The 21,830-nt window shown below is 37.1% G+C and overlaps 1 protein-coding gene across 1 annotated transcript; it reads right to left on the bottom strand.

Annotated features, from left to right (window-relative positions):
• Positions 1-1,606: 1,606 nt before the first annotated feature.
• On the bottom strand, positions 1,607-16,502 carry LOC107684651 (FYVE, RhoGEF and PH domain-containing protein 4-like). Its single transcript, XM_016480958.1, has 15 exons — positions 16,344-16,502; positions 12,120-12,531; positions 8,318-8,407; positions 7,988-8,133; positions 7,742-7,898; positions 6,205-6,343; positions 6,067-6,125; positions 5,722-5,868; positions 5,462-5,634; positions 5,316-5,346; positions 5,157-5,237; positions 4,393-4,527; positions 4,165-4,311; positions 2,712-2,852; positions 1,607-2,131 (listed from the first exon to the last, which is right to left on the bottom strand). Exons 1-15 carry the CDS (start codon positions 16,418-16,420, stop codon positions 1,880-1,882), a joined length of 2,187 nt encoding a protein of 728 aa, XP_016336444.1. The 5' UTR covers positions 16,421-16,502; the 3' UTR covers positions 1,607-1,879.
• Between the last annotated feature and the right edge of the window lie 5,328 nt (positions 16,503-21,830).

Below are 21,830 nucleotides of genomic sequence, written 5' to 3'. Positions count from 1 at the left end.
AATTATAATTACAGTTTTTAAAGAACATATACATGTGTCCCTGCTCCAGCTGGCCTACTGAGTGTGATCGTGCTGCCCACAGTACAAAACCACCTCCTCACACCCATCCCCATCAGTCAACTGACTGTCTACGAATAAAAGATCCATTACAGAAACTATAACACAGCTTTGATTTACAACCACTAAATTGATACACTAAATACTGAATCTATTACCATGATTAGCGAGCTGATCAATCACACACTGTCCATCTCTGATAATGCTAAGGAATAAGTCTGCTGAGCTACTGACACCAAAGCCACAATTTAGTTCATGTTTGATTCGAATGTGCTTTTAAATGAGAAAAAGTGAAACAGCTTATGGTGAGTGAACATTATTCACATTATCTAGACTGCTGTTGTTTCATATCTGAGGCACTGCAAACCAGAAGGTGGCGTTGAAGCTCACTTGATTACATGTTATATCTGCATCCTTGTTTTAGGTTGGTTAATATTGTCCTAGGAGGGTTGCAACGGTATGATAACAGTGTCACGGCTTTGCGGTATAAGTTACTGTATTCCATATTTGATTTTGTATTTAAATCAAATGTATTTTAGCTGCACGTCAGTTTTTCTTTAAGGTAAAAACTAATGCTGTAAACTAAACGTGAAAACCCTCTCAATTGAAACATTACTAATATTAAATAGTTAGAGACCAAACTACTGAATTTAGTAAACAAAACAGATTTTCCCAAAAACATTCAAATTGCGCATAAGGTAGTTTCCATAAAAACTTCAAACATATATAAATCATTATTCTTCTTTATGCACCAAGAGCTTGTAACACTCCAAAAATTTAAATCGCATCATATGACCCCTTTAAAGTCTGTCTTGCTAACTCTCAAACTTTCCTGAGGTAAATATGTCACGTGTTATTCACAAGCAGTTTCACTGACTTCTTTTCGTGGTTAAAACACTGATTGGGCGATTAAATGAGAGCTAACATTTCAACAAGTTGTTCTAAATCTTTCAACATACCTTCTGATGTTCATTCATTCACGTTTATTTCGTGGTAATGTGTTAGTAAAGGTAAGGTGATTGGTTCCCGCCTGCTCCACGCTACCGCTTTGTCTGCATGCAGATACAATCGGTCACACATTAAAGAGTGCCAAAACGCCATTTATTATCTGGATTTCGTGATAAAATTGGCAGAATTTGAAAGCTGAGACTTTTGTTGAAAAGTAGGTAATTGGGCTACAAGTAAACGTGAGGCTTTATTCAGCCTCACATTAGATAAGCAAATTGTCAACTTCAATACCATGATACCGCTGCAACCCAACCTAAGATCAACAACGATGACAACACACAACATGTCTGCTGGCCATAATGAAGCATGCAGAGCAGTTTTCATCTGAATGCAATGTACTGTATATATTTGCAGTAAATTGCAATCTTGTCTTTTGAAAAGCACTCAAGTCCTGTATATACAAATCATATATATATATATTTTTTTTACAACGGTGTCAACACGTCTGGATTTCTGCCTCAATATGCTATACATACAACATGTAAATGTTCTGAATTGTACATTTTTTACATTAGGCTTAAAACCGCGTCAGTATGGTGCGATGATGAATAGCATGTCTTAGTTCCTCCATGTACACTTCACATGTGCACCATTTGTTTGCATCCTTTGTGAACTTCAAATCTGTCAGATAAGGATCAAGCTGATATCCATGTGCTTTAAAGCCCCATATTCTGGATGCGTTCAAATCCAAATGGAACTTTAGGACAACTGGACCAGCAGTGAAGGCGCAGCAAACGGGAGCGTCAACACTTTTCCTACCGACAGCACTGCCACGTCAGTACTAAAATCTTCAACGAGAGTTTGCTCTGTTTGCTCAGACACCATTAGAGCTCGGCTCTTGGGTGATTTCCGTAGAATGGTTGTCTTCAGGCGATTCTGGTTCCTCTCCCGTCACCGCCATACGGATCACTTTGAGCCAGCGCTGTTTCAGTTCCTCGCTCTCTGCTGCAAAGCTGTGGACTGATTTAGACTGAGATAGTCGGAAGCTCGCGGGAGGGTCGGTGGGTCTCAGGCTGTCCTCCACCTGGTAGCCGAGCAGAGGAATCGTGGACTGGGCCTTGACATCCTGTGAGGACAGTAAGTCTTAGTTTAGTAAAGGGAAGTGCTGTGCAGGAACAGAAATAGGACGGTTCAGTGAGATAAAAGTAGGGCTGTGCGATATTGAAGAAAAATGCGATATGTGTTTTGTTAACATTAGTGACATTCAGCAGCAGGTATTTATAGGCTGCTGTCCCTTTAAATCCAACTGCACGGATCCAGTATAACGATACACATCCGATTTCTTTCTCAGCTGTTTACATTCATTTAAACATAACTGACTGTGTTTACGAGAATGATCGTCGAGACGGGTACTATTGACAATTCTGTGTCGAGATGCGGCTTGTGCGCGCTTCAGGTGTGAGTCAGACAGCAAGACGAGACGGCAAAGAGTTGTTTTCTGCAACTTATTGCACTTAATAACTCTTTTTAACTTCAAGCAATTCTCTGCTATATGCGTCGAACTAAAACTTTGACCTTTTGCAACGTTTTGATTTAAGTAGCCTATTATTAAAATGATAATGATATCGCACGCAGTTGCGATATGCATATTGCGATATTTCGATAATTTCGATATATCGTGCAGCCCTAGATAAAAGCACACTGACCTGTGGTGCTCCGTACAAGTAGAGAACTAGAGCTTCTTTTTGAGGAATGACACACCAGACTTTCTGCCAGGGCTTGTTCTTCTCGCAGTACTGCAGGAAGCCACACATGATACTGTTGCCCGAGAACTGAGCAGCTTCAATCTGTGAGGGAGAAGAAGTGAAGTTTAGCACTGTAGTGTGAATGCTTTATCACTCCTGTGTGAGATGACAGCGTGAATTTAATGAAGCCTGTCAAGCCTGTCTGGGTCATATTTCACTTCAACATGAAAATGAAAAAAAATAATAATAATTTTTTTTTTTAAAGAATATTAAGCCTAACAAAAAAAATAAATAAATATATAAAATAAAATTATATATATATTTGAAGTATTAGCTAATTATCATACAATTTTTACACTATATTTTCATTATATATTGGTTGTTTCATAGTTTAACTTATTTTTGTCTTATTATTTCATAGTTTAACTTATTTCTGTCTTATGTTTGTGCAATTTCAAAACCAGAGGAATAATTTGCTTAAATAAACATGGGGGGAAAAAACTTTATGGACCTAATTATGGAAGTATTTGCTTGGAATGTATACTATATATATATTGTAAAATATATATTTAATTATTTGTTAAATTGCTGATTTCAATAATAGAAAAACTCATGTAATGACAGGCATCAACAATGTACAAAATAACAATGACAAATAAAAAATTCAAACTAAAGTGCAAAAAAACTGGATTAAATAAAAATAAGCCTTCATTTAATTTATGCAAAATGTATTTTTTTTTTATTGTAATTTTGAGGTGAAATATGAATCTGACATTCACTGAAAGTGAATAAAACAAAAAGAAGGTCAAAGAAAAGGGTTCAGTTTTTCAGTATTTGTGATAAGCCAGCGCACTTCATCAAAAGTCAGTTTGCTTCAATGATGCACAAAGTGACAATTTAGAACAGGGAACAAGCAAAACTGATACTTCACAAATGTATTTTAAAAATGATTTCCATAATCTTTGTAGCTTTGCTCCCTCTTCTAAAGTGTTACCAAACCAGAACGTTAAAACATCAGGGTACCAGTGGTAACACTTTATAATAAGCTTTATTAATAATATTAACATTATTGCATTACATGATGCTAAACAGATCATTAGTTCATGTAAATTAGTTAGAAATGAAACTTGAGTTTGTATTTTTTCATACATACTCATGAATGTACATCAACTGATCTGTTAAGCATTACTGAATGTTTGTTAATGACTGGTTACCGCAGGTTATTATAAAGTGTTACAGACCGATCTTACCGCTGCCGAATTCACCGCAACAGTTCGTGGACGTCGGATTTTCTTCCGTAACTGCATATATATAAAGGTTATATGATATCCTTTTTTTCTGACAGTACAGTGTGTGGTCATTGATACATTAAGGAATGCAGCTCTGACCCCAGGTCACATGATCCTGAACTCACCTCTAGAATGCCCTTCTTCTTGCCCTCCCTCTCCTCACTGTCTATATGGCCTGTCAGGATGGAGTTACAGTCTTTGCACACCTTGTTCATCCTATTCCCATCATATTCCAGAGGGGCTTTGTAGTCTGAGCACTTCCCGCAGACCACCTGAATGAAATAGACATTTCAGCACATGACAAGCATTTTGAAATTGTGAAAACAGAATGTTTTTGGTTTGCTGCTGCTTACGTATCCACAGGCCCGACAGTGATGTCTCCTGCGCATTAAGGCATTAAAGGCCTCTTTGCACCTCATGCACATGGTCACCTCATTGTCTCGAATCCAGCGAGGAGCTCTTTTACCCAGTTCTGATATCTTGAGATCCTACACAGAAATATAGACATGTGTAAACAATAAAAACAAACAAATCTGGACTACTATGACTCTATAGTCCTGCATTATGTGCACACATAAGAACATATGCACAAAACATGAACCTCGGACTTACACAATAAGATTTAAACATCAAATTAAACTAGCATTACCATTCATGTAGTACTTATTTATAGAATTGAGACATGATACAATGGCTAAATTAATATAAATCATTTTGATTTAATCATTTATTTAAATAACTGAATAATTTTCAATTTAAATAATAATTTAAAAACTAATAAATAATAGTTTTTAAAACCTGAAAAATTAGGTTAAGTTTGCATGAAATAAAAAATCACGTCACATATTTTCGGTCTTATTCCATTTCATCTTTTATTAATTTAAATAATATTAATTTAATTATTAATGTGAATAATTTAAATAACAAAAAAAAATTGTCATTTAATTGTTTATTTAAATCATATTTAAATAATTCAATATTGTATTATTTAATTTAAATCATTTTTATTTAATTATTAATTTAAATAATTAAAAATGTGTCATTTCATTGTTTATTTAAATAATTCAACATTCTAAATATGCTCTTCTATAACACTTCTAAGAAGACACACACTGACCGTTACTTCCTCCACATCTTTGAATGCTGACTTAAAGGTCTCATTTTTCTGGAGATAGATGTATATCGTTTCCTGGAACGCCTAAAACACAAATGAAGACATTTTAAAAATGGACTTCCAATGACTTGATAATAATCAACATTGATATTACATTTTTACCTTTATCCAGCTTTCTTTATCCTGTTCAGAGCTGTAATAAGGCAACAGTTAAAACCATTTACCCTAAGACAACCATTAAAAACACCCAGTATTGAAGAATACACAGTATGCATTATGAACGCAAGAACAGCTGGTCCAGTCTGTACCTGGCCTGCAGCTCCAGTGTCCGTTCCTTTCCAGAAACCTGAAAGGTGTGAGGATAATCATCATTGTACGTCTCCGTCACCTTCATGCCATCAATGCCGATACGTGTGCGAACCGTAAACTTCTGTCCCACCAAGCTAAACTTTGGAACGCAGTACAGCAGCATGTTGTTGAACTGTGGGAAAAGTTCATAGAGATTTATAATAATACATTGCCAAATGCTACTATAATCAGAACTCATCAATGGCCAGCATGGACTTACTAGGAAGAGATATCTGTCCATGGCTGAAGTGTTTCTTGCTGCCAGCTTCAGAATATGACCCTCTTTTATTAACTCATTCGAAGGGTTCACAATGTCCTCTTCCTCCCCCAGCATCTCATAAATCTCCAGCAATTTCTTAAGGTTTTCCTAAGAGACAGAAGACAGTATAAAGAGAAAGAGCACAAAACAATCTTGAATATACTGTAGGTTTCAAGAGAAAAGCACTTAATAATACATCATTTTAGCCTGACTTTTGAATTTTTGGAAGATGTTATTAAAATGAGAGTCAGTTATCACGTGATCTAATCTAGAGATTCATTTGTACAGCAGATAAAGAACACTCACTGTTTTCCTAATGGCAGTGTTGGAATGAGTGGCAGCCATGGCAATGATCTCTAAAGACTCTGCAGAGACAAATATTTCACATTTCGAAAAGGTCATGTTTGACATCTGGTTTAGGAATCTGCTCACTCCTGAACTCACTTTCAGCATCCCGCCGGTCTATGTGATCCTGAGGAAGTTTCTTCAGATAGTCTTTGAGCAGCATCTCGTATCGTGGCACTCTCTGAACAGGCTCCAACATGTGGTGCTGCAGCGTCAGACTTCCACACACTTCTTGACTCTGAACACACAAACACAGACACGTCAATCTACAAACACTAAAGGCGGCAAAAACAAACAGACACTGTATATCAACAAAGAGTAAAGATAGTCAGGCTGATTAAATCAGACGTAATGTGGCTATTTTTTCCATTATATCAGTACTAAAATCTACCAACATCCTTATTAATTAATAATCAAAATGTATCTGCTCACTCCTGAACCCCCTTTCAGCATCCCGCCGGTCTATGTGATCCTGAGGAAGTTTCTTCAGATAGTCTTTGAGCAGCATCTCGTATCGTGGCACTCTCTGAACGGGCTCCAACATGTGGTGCTGCAGCGTCAGACTTCCACACACTTCTTGACTCTGAACACACAAACACAGACACGTCAATCTACAAACACTAAAGGCGGCAAAAACAAACAGACACTGTATATCAACAAAGAGTAAAGATAGTCAGGCTGATTAAATCAGACGTAATGTGGCTATTTTTTCCATTATATCAGTACTAAAATCTACCAACATCCTTATTAATTAATAATCAAAATGTTCTCTTTTCAAATCATTTTGAGTTTAAACATTTTTCAAATCTGGCTATTGAAAAGGACTCTCGGTGTTCAAGAGTAACAAACTGCAGTTTAAGGGTGCTTTCACACCTGGCCCGTTGTTTCAGAACCTGGCGCGTTTCCCCCCTTAGCTCGGTTCGTTTGGGCATATGTGAACACGGCAATCGCGCTCGGATCCGCGCCAAAACAATCGGTCCGAGATCGCCTGAACGAGTTGGTCTCGGCTCGATTGAAAACGAACTCTGGAGCGGTTCGGTTATAGTGAGAAAGCAATCCGATCCAACGGACCAACGAACCAGGCTATATCACAGTGTATAATGGGCAATTACATAAGTTCCGTGAAAAGCATTAGCTTTGTTGTTTTGCTAATACTTCAAAATGAACCTGTGAATGTCTGTGGGTGAGCACGTCTTCGCCATTCAAAATCAAAGCGCACTTTTTCATTATATAATGCTGTCTTATTGCTCTTCTTCCTAGTAAGTGCATTTTAAAAATGTTTTCCCGATGAATACTGGACTCCTGCTCAAAGTTATAAGTTAATATAACGACATTTTCAAAAAAAACCCAACAATAAGCTTGTGAAGCTGTTGTCGTTCCATCCTGACGGAACACAGCTGTGACAGCTATGCCGAATCCCGGAAAATAAACCGTGAAACTTTGACCAATGTGAGAACAGTTTACTCGCGCGTGACTTGTATTAACAAATTTGGTCCGTTTAGAAACTTTGCCGTGTGAAAGTGAACCGCACCAAGAATAAAAAGCAACATTGTAATAATTTTAATCCCTGTTTCGGAACAAAGCAATCGATCTACAGGTGTGAAAGCACCGTAAGACTATACACATCAATGTTCACCTGGATTTCCAGAATGATGGCTTTAAATGGAGGCGATCGGTCCGTCCATTGCTTCAGCAGATCCATGGCATGATCAAAGTTCCTCACATATTCAGCGTACATCTTCAGAAAGGGAGTGAGTTTCTGTAGGATGTCCCCAATGCGAGGTGTCGACGTCCTTGAGGAAAAGTCTCAGAGCATTAAGACCATATTCCTACCGATTAAACCAAACACAATGTCTGAGAAGAGAGAGTGTGAACGTCTTACCATTCTCCCATGCGTTTTTCCAGATCAGGCAGAAGGAACTGGCTGTGGAAGGTATTAATGGAAGAGATGTTGGAAAATATGTTTTTCACCACATCCATGGGGAACGCGTCTTTTCTTGCTTCTTCTAACAGCTTGGCATAAAACACCTGCAGGCCCAGAGTTAGATGATGTATGGTCTGTTTGCATACTACTATATTTAACATGCTCAGATTGAACAACAATGCTCATGTACTGGTTTCCCATTTAGGGCCTTGCTAGAGTTTTGTCAGTCTTTGAAAAAGCAAAAAAAAAAAAAAAAAAGCTTTCATGAAAGACAATGTGAGCCCTTACCTTATCTAATAAGTTGAGTCGTGTAACATAAGCCTTCTCTGTCTGCAGAAGTTCGTTTGCTATCTTGTAGAGCTTCTGCTCATTAGTTTCCTAAATAAAAGAAGTTCAATTTTAACATAAATACATAAACACAAATCAACATCATTTTTTACATATTTGCTTCAGGCAAATGTTGGTTTTTAAAGATCTTTGATGGTGAATAATGTCATATTTAACACCAAAAAAAACAATAAAACATTGTACATAAAATATTTATGACCATTTTTTAAAAACAAACAGTATAAAAGCATTACTACAAATACTCATTTATATACTTTACCATTTAAATATAAAAGAAATAATTATACAATGATATGAAAATAATAAATAATATAAATAACAAATAATAAATAGAAAATAATGGCACAATTACAAAAATATTAATAGTCTTTTAGCAAAATATAATTTTTTTCCTTTTTATTTTTAGGGTGGAATATGACCTCTATTCACTCTTTAAAATGAAAAGCGGTCCAAGTTCATATTTTACTTTACCTTTGCCAGCTCTTCTTGAGACACTATGAATAATTCAGATTGTCTAAAGTTCTGAGCTTTGGGCTCGTTATAACTTAAATTATACAACACATTTTTGTTGAGTTTGCCGAGAGGGAACTATAACACTGCAGATGTGTCTTTGGTGGGAGATCCAGCTCAGCTCAGGGCTGAAGGGAAACAGAGCTCTGAACGTAAGGGTCAAGGGCAAAGCCAATTCAGAGGTTGACTCCCACTCCACCTACATTCCTCACCTCGCCCTTTTTCTCTCTATCACACCCATACACAAGTGAACATCCACTGGCATACACTCGCTGTACACGCTGAGGTCTGTTAAAGCAACTTCCTGATGTACACTGCCCACAAACAGTACTGCTATCTACCTGTCAGCACTTTAAAGACACATCTTCTTATCAGAGCTCACATAAATAACCTTTGAACTATTTCAGACACCCTCCACCACTTAGCTGATGAAAGAACCCAAGCTAACTTCCAATACGTCCAGCCTTTGGCACAGCTGACTGCAATTCTAAAGAAGCTCATTGTCGAAATTTACCTCAGAGGACAGGAAATGAAAGGATGGATAAGAGGAAACAAGTTAAGCCAATAAAAGAGGGACTGGTGTGGACAAAGGATTGAAGGTCTGTGTTTTTGAAGCTTCACGCGTGTTCACATTCACAGAAAATCTGGTCTTTTATAATTTATATTCAATGTAAATAATTAAAACTATAAAATAACACAAATGTATGTAAATTATATAGTGACCAACAAATGTTAATCAAATAATATTATTAATGATAAAATAAATAATTAAAAACAATAAAATAATCTAATTAACATTTTAATTACTCTTAAAATAAATAAAACTATGATATAACACAAATGGAAGTAAGTGAATTATGTAGTGGCCAAAAATGTTATATAATACATTTAAAAATACTAATATTAATTAAAAAATATTATTAATAATGATCAAATGAGTATGTAAAACAATCAAATATCCTAAATCAAAATTTCAAAATGCAATTATCATTAAAATAATTAAAGCTATGAAATAATTCCACTTCTATTACATCCACCTGTGTCATGTATTGGCCAAAAATGTTAAACAAATAATAATAATAATAATAATAATAACAACAACAAAAACTACAAAATAACACAAATGGAAGCAAGCATATTATGTAGTGACCAAAAATGGTTTAAAAAATAATATTAATAATAATAAAATAAATAATTAAAAACTAGAAAACATTATAATTAATATTCAAATATTTAAAACTAGAATACAAATGGAAGTATGGGAACTATTATTAAGTAACCAAAAATGTAAAAACAAGCAAAAAAACAAAAAAAAAATGAAACTGTCTTGTACTGTATTTGAACTTCAGGAGGTGCATGCCGGGATGCTTTTTAAGTGCCACTGAAAGAGCCATTGAAAGAGTTCCAAAACAAATTATTTAAAGCTGCAGTCCGTAACATTTTTTGTGTTCAAAATTTACAAAATTGATATAAGCGAGTACACCATGAATCCATTTTCCAAACCATGTTTTTGGCTTGTCCTGAATCACTACGGTACACCTATAATAAGTGTTATTAGGGATGGGCATTCCAAACAAAAATAATATTAGAAAATCGCAGGGTATTATTCGAAAATCGCACCCCTCCCCCGCATGCACACCATAAATCAACTGCTCATAAGGCTAGGACATTTCCATTTCAAAAAATAGAACCCCTAAAGGAAATAGATACGAGATGGGAGGAAAAATATACTTCAATATTTTCTGTCGCAACTATATCGTTGGGTAATCATACTGTATATAAACTGTGGGCATCAGGGAGCCGTTATTAATATGCGGGGCATTTAAATCGCTTTTGAACGCGTGCTCTTTTTACTTTCACTTTCGAGATTCGCGATCACACGTACGTACGGAGCAGCACTCGGCAGTACTTACCACACATTTTACAAGATTAGATGTTTGTCAGTGGTGCTCAGGATCTGCAAATCATTCGCCATCATCCTATCAGTCATCTCTCCTTACTCTGTTTTTGTGGTAAGTGAAATGTTATGTACTGTAATGTAACAGGCTACCGTTAGCAAGCGGCTAACCATGTCCCTTTAGTGGCTCCGTAGAACACGTTATTTGTTTACCGTGCCTTTCTGAATACGGATTCAGCCACATCTCTAACCCAGTCGGGGGTGTTTGTGGTCCGCACAGAACTCTTATTTGACATCGTCCCAAGTTACTGTAACTGTTATATGCCACGCAAGTCTACAGTGTGCGGATGAGACAATGTGTTCTCCTGTTGTCTTTGACAGCAGCTTTTAGGTGCGTTATTGGCAGCGCCACCCTCTGCTTACATGAACACCACCGCATCAGCACGGAAAACATGGGGAGACAATAATCGCACAACCTATTCGATATTCTATAATTAAATCAACTAATCGAATATTCGAAAATCGTGACACATCCCTAATTCGGATTATTTTAGACTGGTTCGTGTAGGTACCGCTGCGGAGTAGCCCAGTACCTGTATGATTCATCATAGACATAAACAGAGAGAAGTAGCTCCGGCTACAATGTTCTTCCGCAAGATGCACGCAGTTCTGTTTATTAACCGCTAGAGCGGCAAAAGTTACGGACTGCAACTTTAATCTGTTTACCAATTTATTGACTACATGACTAAGCATTTAAACACAAGATTTTAGTTTTTTAAAACGATAACATACACTTCAGTCAAGCACGTCCAAAGTATTGATTGTAAACATCAGAGACGATATCTTATAGTGGAAGAATGCCATTAAACAGAATTCATTTTGGTAATATATAGCAGCTGTTTTTAAAAAGCAATAATGCACTCAAAGCTGTGCTGTATTGTGGCCCTTTAGCCGTGACTATACTAACAATATAGAAAGGCCTTGAGTGCGTAAGTGTACCATAATGACAGATTTTGTAATCAGACTTCAGTCTACTTGACCCACATCTACAAGATTTAAAAAAACAAAACAAAACAAAAAAACTAAACTAGAAGCATTAATCCATCTGCAATGTTTTCTTCAGAGGAAATGAAGACCTGGCCTGTAAGACTAATGTGAATGTCAGCATGTAAATCTAGCAGATGAGACAGCACATTGCTCAGCCGGGCCCGAGGTGTCAAATAACTGTGTGACAGTGTCACTACTGACTCCATAAACACACTCACACTCACACTCACACGGACAGACAAAATCTGCGCAGATCAGACAAAATACTCCTCACCAAAACCATCTTACCTTCTGCTCTGGGATGCTGTTCATCACAATGTCACGCTGCTCCGGCGCTTTCTTCTCCTCCTCTTCGGCCCGTTCTATGTGAGCGTGAGGTGTATCTACACAGTCCTCGTCCATAATTTCCCTCTTAGCCACATCGCCGGCATCTCCGTTCAGCAGTCCCTGCCTGTCTGTCCTCATGACCGGAACCGTGTCGTGTGTAATTCCGTCCATGTCCCGATTCCTGTCCTGTTCTCTCTTCTTTTGGGCTAGGACCCCATTGGGGGGTTTGAGAGCATGGCGTGGGCTGTTCGCAGGAGAGCCGGAGTCTGTGGGCTGCTCTGTCTGTCTCTGGTAGTTTTTGTGAGCCGGGCTGCAGTTAGGAGATATGCTGACCTGCTTCAGAGGACCGCCCTCCCTCCGACTGTCTGTGTGACTGTTGAGAGAGAGAGAAAGCAGAGGAAGGTCACCTTCTTTAGAGTCCGAGAACTCCAAAAGACCACTAACTTTTACAGTTGGCGAACAGAAAGAGAAAGATGAGTTGTTTGTGTGAATGTGATGGCGCTAAAAGAAGTGTTGAACAAACTTCCTCTGTCTTGTGGGGCAGCGATGTGTGCGTCTGCAGGGGACGTGTGAATGAACGGGTCATGGGAGGAGTGGAGGAAAAGAGGATAGGAGGAGGATGGGAGGAACAGAGAGTGTGAGGAGAGGTAGAACGCGGCTGCAGAGTGTCCCGTGAGACACGGCTGCCCTACTTCAGAACACATGCCAACATGCAAGAACATACATTTACACACTCAAGAGAGCGAGACGTCTTTCTCTTTTGAACAAAATGCTTTCAGGGACAGTGGGAGCAAACTATAAATTATGTAAGAGATCATGTACAGTGCACCCAGACAGTCTGGTTTTTGTGATGATGACAGGATGACTGGACAGGATCCCAGTTATTACACGGCTGCTTAATAAATAAATAAATAAATAAATGGACATGAAATATTGATTTGAGTTGAAATTATTACTATAAGACCAGCTCTATCAATTTGAGCTGCTTTGACAAGAAAAATATTTTAAGTTTTATGCACAAATACAACATTTAATTGTATTAATCTATTAGTAAATGTCAAAATTAACATTAAGAATAAGAAATGCTTTAGAATTATTTGAATTGTTAGTTCATGGTAACTAATGTTGACAAATGTAAAATTATTGCAAAGTGTTACCAAGCAATTAATATAATTTGAAAGCTGAGATTTTGTTCCTTAAAAAATATCATAAAACAAGTTTTTTTTCTCTTAGAATCGAATCTCCGCAAATGCTTCATTACAACTCAAAATGAGTGGGTCACTTATAGCGATGGTTCAATCAGAATCAAGTATTCCACAGCGCCGTGTAATAAGAATACTTTTTTGACTGATGAACGATAAATAACAGAGATGCACAATATAGAATCATCAATATAAAATCCCAATATTTAATATTTTATACCATATATATAAATCAAATTTTTTTTTTCATAACTGATATGATATATTTTGAGTTTATCCATTCAAAAAATTTGTTCAATTCTAAAGCCCAATTTAAGCTTATTTTTGTTTCTGTATAAGCATTTTACAAGTAAAATCAGGCATTAGAATATTACAATGTACAATAGAGAAGATGAATAATTGTTTAGCTTAAAATATGGTATAGAAAAAAATAGGGGGAAAAAAATAAGTCTTGATAACATTTGTTTCTTATCCAGACCAATACTGATATAAAAAATGATAATGTTGGCAATATGGTCACTGATATATTGTGCATCCCTAATAATCATCAAAACTCCACTTAAGCAAACTGTAAAAACATGATCCATTCATAACTTCACATAAGCGTGCATAAACCGAACAAAATTAAGCCACAATATAAGGCTTTGTGGTTCATGCACACACACACAAACACACACACACACACACACACACACACACACAGATATCCTGCACCTCCAGCTGTTTCCCTGTCTACGGCCCACCTGCCCTCTAGATCAGATAGCATTTCCTGTGAGATAGAGAATGGAGATGTGGATCTGAGGGTACGTAGCACTACAGTGAACACTCCAGATTACAGACAGCTATTAATACACCGTTGAGCTCTGGACTGCTGAGATGGATTAATATGTGCTATCTAATATTTTGTTCAGTGCATGACTCAAAACTTTTCAAATCTGTCCCATTCAAAGAACAAAAGCTAAGTCTTTGTAATCTGGTATGATGAAACCTAGTTACAAACAAGGTATTTCAGGAAAACAAAATTAAGCTATCAAATGAAGCCACACAAGCATGGCAGTATGGATTTCATAGTTTTTTTCCCATGAGGTTGTAAACCAACCACCTGCAGTTCTCTGAGGTCACGGCTCTTCGGTCAGCATTCATAAGTATGTCTTGGCCCAGGCCAGACAGCCGCAGGAGTTATCAGACCCCGGTTTACTCGTCAATCAACTCGTGCACTCTTACTTTGCTCCAGAGCTTACAGGATGAATTCCTGCACAGATTCTGACCCACACACAACACAATGGCACTAGACCGGCAGGCAAAACAGGATAAGGGCTTGGAGGGATTTATTTGTGAGGAACTGGGGTTAATGGTCAGTCCATTTTGTTACTGTGGCCATATGGTTTCATATGACCTGACTACACCGATGCTGAGCTACAGACTTATAGCAGATGAAAGGAGTGAATTTTATGCAGTAAAGCAATGCTTCACTCTGAATTCATCATGGTTAAGGGGCTTTGTAGTGTTTAAACCCATGTAACCATGGTAAAAACAGTAATGCACTTCCTCAAGTGGCTTATTTCATAAAACAGCAGCAAAAGCAATGTGATAGAAGACACCAATGTTTAATAAATAACTAAATGCATTAACAATAATCACAAAAAATGAAATTCTTTTGCCAAAAATATAGTATATTGCGAATTTCATGTTACTTGATGAGACTTTCACAATTGTTCTGTTACAACGCCTCAAATTTCGAAAGTGCTGTATGCTTTAAAAACATGAGCTATGAGTTTATGTGCTTGACAAATTAGACATATTTAGCAACTTTTTAAACCATTCAATGATTTCAAAATTCATGTTTGAGGTATGACAGTGTGTAATTTATGTTGTAGAACAAAATGTGAAAGTCTCTTCAAATAATGTGAACCACAGATCTTGTTTTACTCTTAAAAACCCATTAGAAATTCCAGAGGGAGCCCATGGTGAATTAGCCTTCCGGGTCGGCCTACAAATGACTGAACAGCTCTATTGGCAGCAGTAAAACATAAGGCATGAGCCATTATAAAGTATAAATCATTCTACTTTGTTGAATAGCACCAGCTTTACGCACTTTCAAAATAGTTGTGCACGAAGTAACAGTGAAGAATAGATGGCTAGACATAAATTGATAAATCAATCTTACCTCCTGTGTTGAAGTTTTATCACACACAACAGCAAATGTCTCATACAATACCAGTTCTTTCCACAACGCTTGAGAAACACTGAACAGAACGTTAGAGTAAAAACTAGCTTCTGCTTTTTTATCTTCTTGTGCAATGTCAGGGCAGACATTCCTTTACAGTAATTTAATCACGTTACACATCTGACTTTGATTTCACAGTATTTCTCTCTATATCGCACAAACATAATTTTTTTTAAAGAAATTAATACTTTTATTCAGCAAAGATGCATTAAATTGATCAAAAGTGACAGTAAGGAAATTTATAATGTTACAAGAGTTTTCTACTTCATATATGCAGTTCTTTTGATTCTAAATTTTCTATTCATCAAAGAATGCTGACAAAATGTATCATGGTTTCCACCAAAATATTAAGAAGAAAAACTGTGTGAGCGTCAAATCAGCATATTAGAATGATTTTTGAAGGATCATGCGACACTGACGACTGGAGTAATGATGCTGAAAATTCAGCTTTGTCATCACAGGGATAAATTATTTTAAAATATATAAAAACAGTTACTATAATTTTGCAATAATATTTCATAATATTACTGTATTTTTGATTAAATAAATGCATCCTTGGTGAGACGTCTTTTTTAAAAACATCTAAAAAAAATCGTACTGACCCAAACTTTTCAAGGGTAATGTACCAACGTGAAAACACTTTCAAGGTATACTTTTGCAAAAGCAAACAAGATCAATGAACTTATGTTAGAGAATGTCAGTATCTACAAATCCATGAACAGAGGAAAGAGAGGTAGATATTGATCGCAAGTTTACCTGTTCTCCTCAAAGCGACTGATGAGGTTGGACACTAGGCCCTTCCCTATTGCTCCTCCTACTCCTCCTCCATCCATGTTGGGACTGATAGGTGACGTTCCAGCAGCCAGAGGAAAGGAGACTTCCGTCACCAGACTCTGAAGGTGTGCTGGCTTAGGAGGCACTGCGGGAAAAGTCACAAAGAGGACAGAGATTATGTAATTATGTTTGCATGCTAATGTAACAAAGCTGATATTTACTGTACACAATCCAAGAAAATGGTGAGACGTCTTTTTTAAAAACATCTAAAAAAAATCGTACTGACCCAAACTTTTGAAGGGTAATGTACCAACGTGAAAACACTTTCAAGGTATACTTTTGCAAAAGCAAACAAGATCAATGAACTTTTGTTTCTGTATAAGCATTTTACAAGTAAAATCAGGCATTAGAATATTACAATGTACAATAGAGAAGATGAATAATTGTTTAGCTTAAAATATGGTATAGAAAAAAATAGGGGGAAAAAAATAAGTCTTGATAACATTTGTTTCTTATCCAGACCAATACTGATATAAAAAATGATAATGTTGGCAATATGGTCACTGATATATTGTGCATCCCTAATAATCATCAAAACTCCACTTAAGCAAACTGTAAAAACATGATCCATTCATAACTTCACATAAGCGTGCATAAACCGAACAAAATTAAGCCTCAATATAAGGCTTTGTGGTTCATGCGCACACACACACACACACACACAGATATCCTGCACCTCCAGCTGTTTCCCTGTCTACGGCCCACCTGCCCTCTAGATCAGATAGCATTTCCTGTGAGATAGAGAATGGAGATGTGGATCTGAGGGTACGTAGCACTACAGTGAACACTCCAGATTACAGACAGCTATTAATACACCGTTGAGCTCTGGACTGCTGAGATGGATTAATATGTGCTATCTAATATTTTGTTCAGTGCATGACTCAAAACTTTTCAAATCTGTCCCATTCAAAGAACAAAAGCTAAGTCTTTGTAATCTGGTATGATGAAACCTAGTTACAAACAAGGTATTTCAGGAAAACAAAATTAAGCTATCAAATGAAGCCACACAAGCATGGCAGTATGGATTTCATAGTTTTTTTCCCATGAGGTTGTAAACCAACCACCTGCAGTTCTCTGAGGTCACGGCTCTTCGGTCAGCATTCATAAGTATGTCTTGGCCCAGGCCAGACAGCCGCAGGAGTTATCAGACCCCGGTTTACTCGTCAATCAACTCGTGCACTCTTACTTTGCTCCAGAGCTTACAGGATGAATTCCTGCACAGATTCTGACCCACACACAACACAATGGCACTAGACCGGCAGGCAAAACAGGATAAGGGCTTGGAGGGATTTATTTGTGAGGAACTGGGGTTAATGGTCAGTCCATTTTGTTACTGTGGCCATATGGTTTCATATGACCTGACTACACCGATGCTGAGCTACAGACTTATAGCAGATGAAAGGAGTGAATTTTATGCAGTAAAGCAATGCTTCACTCTGAATTCATCATGGTTAAGGGGCTTTGTAGTGTTTAAACCCATGTAACCATGGTAAAAACAGTAATGCACTTCCTCAAGTGGCTTATTTCATAAAACAGCAGCAAAAGCAATGTGATAGAAGACACCAATGTTTAATAAATAACTAAATGCATTAACAATAATCACAAAAAATGAAATTCTTTTGCCAAAAATATAGTATATTGCGAATTTCATGTTACTTGATGAGACTTTCACAATTGTTCTGTTACAACGCCTCAAATTTCGAAAGTGCTGTATGCTTTAAAAACATGAGCTATGAGTTTATGTGCTTGACAAATTAGACATATTTAGCAACTTTTTAAACCATTCAATGATTTCAAAATTCATGTTTGAGGTATGACAGTGTGTAATTTATGTTGTAGAACAAAATGTGAAAGTCTCTTCAAATAATGTGAACCACAGATCTTGTTTTACTCTTAAAAACCCATTAGAAATTCCAGAGGGAGCCCATGGTGAATTAGCCTTCCGGGTCGGCCTACAAATGACTGAACAGCTCTATTGGCAGCAGTAAAACATAAGGCATGAGCCATTATAAAGTATAAATCATTCTACTTTGTTGAATAGCACCAGCTTTACGCACTTTCAAAATAGTTGTGCACGAAGTAACAGTGAAGAATAGATGGCTAGACATAAATTGATAAATCAATCTTACCTCCTGTGTTGAAGTTTTATCACACACAACAGCAAATGTCTCATACAATACCAGTTCTTTCCACAACGCTTGAGAAACACTGAACAGAACGTTAGAGTAAAAACTAGCTTCTGCTTTTTTATCTTCTTGTGCAATGTCAGGGCAGACATTCCTTTACAGTAATTTAATCACGTTACACATCTGACTTTGATTTCACAGTATTTCTCTCTATATCGCACAAACATAATTTTTTTTAAAGAAATTAATACTTTTATTCAGCAAAGATGCATTAAATTGATCAAAAGTGACAGTAAGGAAATTTATAATGTTACAAGAGTTTTCTACTTCATATATGCAGTTCTTTTGATTCTAAATTTTCTATTCATCAAAGAATGCTGACAAAATGTATCATGGTTTCCACCAAAATATTAAGAAGAAAAACTGTGTGAGCGTCAAATCAGCATATTAGAATGATTTTTGAAGGATCATGCGACACTGACGACTGGAGTAATGATGCTGAAAATTCAGCTTTGTCATCACAGGGATAAATTATTTTAAAAGATATAAAAACAGTTACTATAATTTTGCAATAATATTTCATAATATTACTGTATTTTTGATTAAATAAATGCATCCTTGGTGAGACGTCTTTTTTAAAAACATCTAAAAAAAATCGTACTGACCCAAACTTTTGAAGGGTAATGTACCAACGTGAAAACACTTTCAAGGTATACTTTTGCAAAAGCAAACAAGATCAATGAACTTATGTTAGAGAATGTCAGTATCTACAAATCCATGAACAGAGGAAAGAGAGGTAGATATTGATCGCAAGTTTACCTGTTCTCCTCAAAGCGACTGATGAGGTTGGACACTAGGCCCTTCCCTATTGCTCCTCCTACTCCTCCTCCATCCATGTTGTGACTGATAGGTGACGTTCCAGCAGCCAGAGGAAAGGAGACTTCCGTCACCAGACTCTGAAGGTGTGCTGGCTTAGGAGGCACTGCGGGAAAAGTCACAAAGAGGACAGAGATTATGTAATTATGTTTGCATGCTAATGTAACAAAGCTGATATTTACTGTACACAATCCAAGAAAATCATTGCACGACCAGTGTGAGTGGAATCTGGTTCCACAATTGACATTGTTAAAGGGACAGTTCACCCAAAAATGAAAATTCTGTCGTTAATTACTCACCCTCATGTTGTTCCAAACCCATTAAGACCTTTATTCATCTTCAGAGCACAAATTAAGATATTTTTGATGAAATCCAAGAGCTGTCTGACCCTCCATACACAGCAGGGGAACTACCACGCTCAAGGCCCAGAAATGTAGTAAGGACATCATTAAAATAGTCCATGTGACATCAGTGGTTCAACCTTAATTTTATGAAGCTACGAAAATACTTTTTTGCGCACAGAGAAAAAAATAATGGCTTTATTTAACAATTTCTTCTCTTCCATGTCAGTCTGACACACATTAGCCGGGTTTCCATCCAAAGTTGCGAATTTAACTTATGTGCAAAACTGGAATATCGGTCCGCTGGTTAGTCAGGTTTTGCTGTCCCATAGCGCAAAGTCACATCACTTCTTTGATGCTTTTGGAGGAATTTATTTGCAAAATGCATTTCCATCTCCCATTATTCGCATCAACCCTTTTTCGCACAAGTCAAAAACCACCTCAAGCGAGCGTAAAAACTTTTTTGCAAATTAAGGGATTTTTATTCGAAATTTGGCGTTTCCATCACTTGTTTCTCATGCGATACTTCAAAATGTGCATTTAAATAGGGTGATGGAAACATAGCTATTGTCACGTTCACTACAGTGCCATGACACATGCATGTGCATTCCTCTACTTGCAAACAAGGCGTAGCCACTGATGCCACATGGACTATTGTAACAATGTTTCTGGGCCTGGGAACATTTCAGTTGCATTGCTGTCTATGCAGGGTCAGAAAGCTCTCTCATCTTAATTTGTGTTCCGAAGATGAACAAAGGTTTTACAGGTTTGGAACAACATAAGGGTGTGTAATTAATGACAGAATTTTCATTTCTGGGTGAACTATCCCTTTAAGTGTCTTGCTTAAGGGCAAACCCGCCCTGAGCTTTCACTGCACCTTTAACGGCATGTAAGGAAGTGTAAAACAAAGTGCTCAAATAGAACATATATGTGGGAAAACCCCTAATAGTGAAGTTATTTTAAAGGGGTCATATGATGCTTTTTTATGATAAAGAATATCTCTTTGGTTTTGAGACTTTAGTCTTTGCAACTTCAGGGATCTTATCTATGCACAATCAGCTTGTAACACTCCAAAGAGAAAGGAAAACTTGAAATCGCATCACATGACCCCTTTAAGGAAGCACTTAGTTTATTGCAGGGAGGGCCACTGTCCTGCAGAGTTTAGCTCCAAGCCCAATGAAACACACCTGAATCAGCTAATCAAGGTCTTCAGACTCAAAAGAAACTTCCAAGAAAGTGTGTTGGAGCTAAACTCCAAGAGAAGGTCCTCCAAGAGAAGGACTGGACGTCTATGGTTTAGTGCTATTATACTGGAAGTTGTAATCGTCACAAGGTGGCAGTGTAGCTTTAGTATGTTGCAATGGAACCTGATAATACCCTGCAAGGTGAGATGAAGTGCATCTTGAAGCCAAAGAGTCTGTCTCTACCTGCGGAGAGCAAATCACAGCTAATCTTAGGGTGCTTTCACACCTGCAGATCGATTGCTTTGTTCCGAAACAGGGATTAAAATTATTACAATGTTGCTTTTTATTCTTGGTGCGGTTCGCTTTCACACGGTAAAGTTTCTAAATGGACCAAATTTGTTAATACAAGTCACGCGCGAGTAAACTGTTCTCTCATTGGTCAACATTTCACGGTTTATTTTCCGGGATTCCACATAGCTGTCACGGCTGTCATCCGTCAGGATGAAACGACAACAGCTTTGCGGGCTTATTGTTGTTGTTTTTTTTATAGCTGTCCATATATTAATTTACCATTTTGAGCAGGAGTCCAGGATTCATCGGGAAAATTTTTTTTAAATGCACCTACTAGGAAGAAGAGCAATAAGACTGCATTATAAAATGAAAAAGTGCGCTTTTTTATTTTGAATGGCGAAGACGTGCTCACCCACAGACATTCACAGGTTCATTTTGAAGTATTAGCAAAACAACAAAGCTAATGCTTTTCACGGAACTTATACGTAATTACCCATTATACATTGTGATATTGCCTGGTTCGTTAGATCGGATTGCTTTCTCACTACAACTGAACCTCTCCAGAGTTCGTTTTCAATCGAGCCGAGACCA

This window comes from Sinocyclocheilus anshuiensis, unplaced genomic scaffold, assembly GCF_001515605.1.
Source record: "Sinocyclocheilus anshuiensis isolate Anshui unplaced genomic scaffold, SAMN03320099.WGS_v1.1 scaffold93, whole genome shotgun sequence".
Lineage (NCBI taxonomy): Eukaryota > Metazoa > Chordata > Actinopteri > Cypriniformes > Cyprinidae > Sinocyclocheilus > Sinocyclocheilus anshuiensis.
Note: the sequence above shows the minus strand (reverse complement) of the source record. Positions and strands in the feature narration are given on the sequence as shown.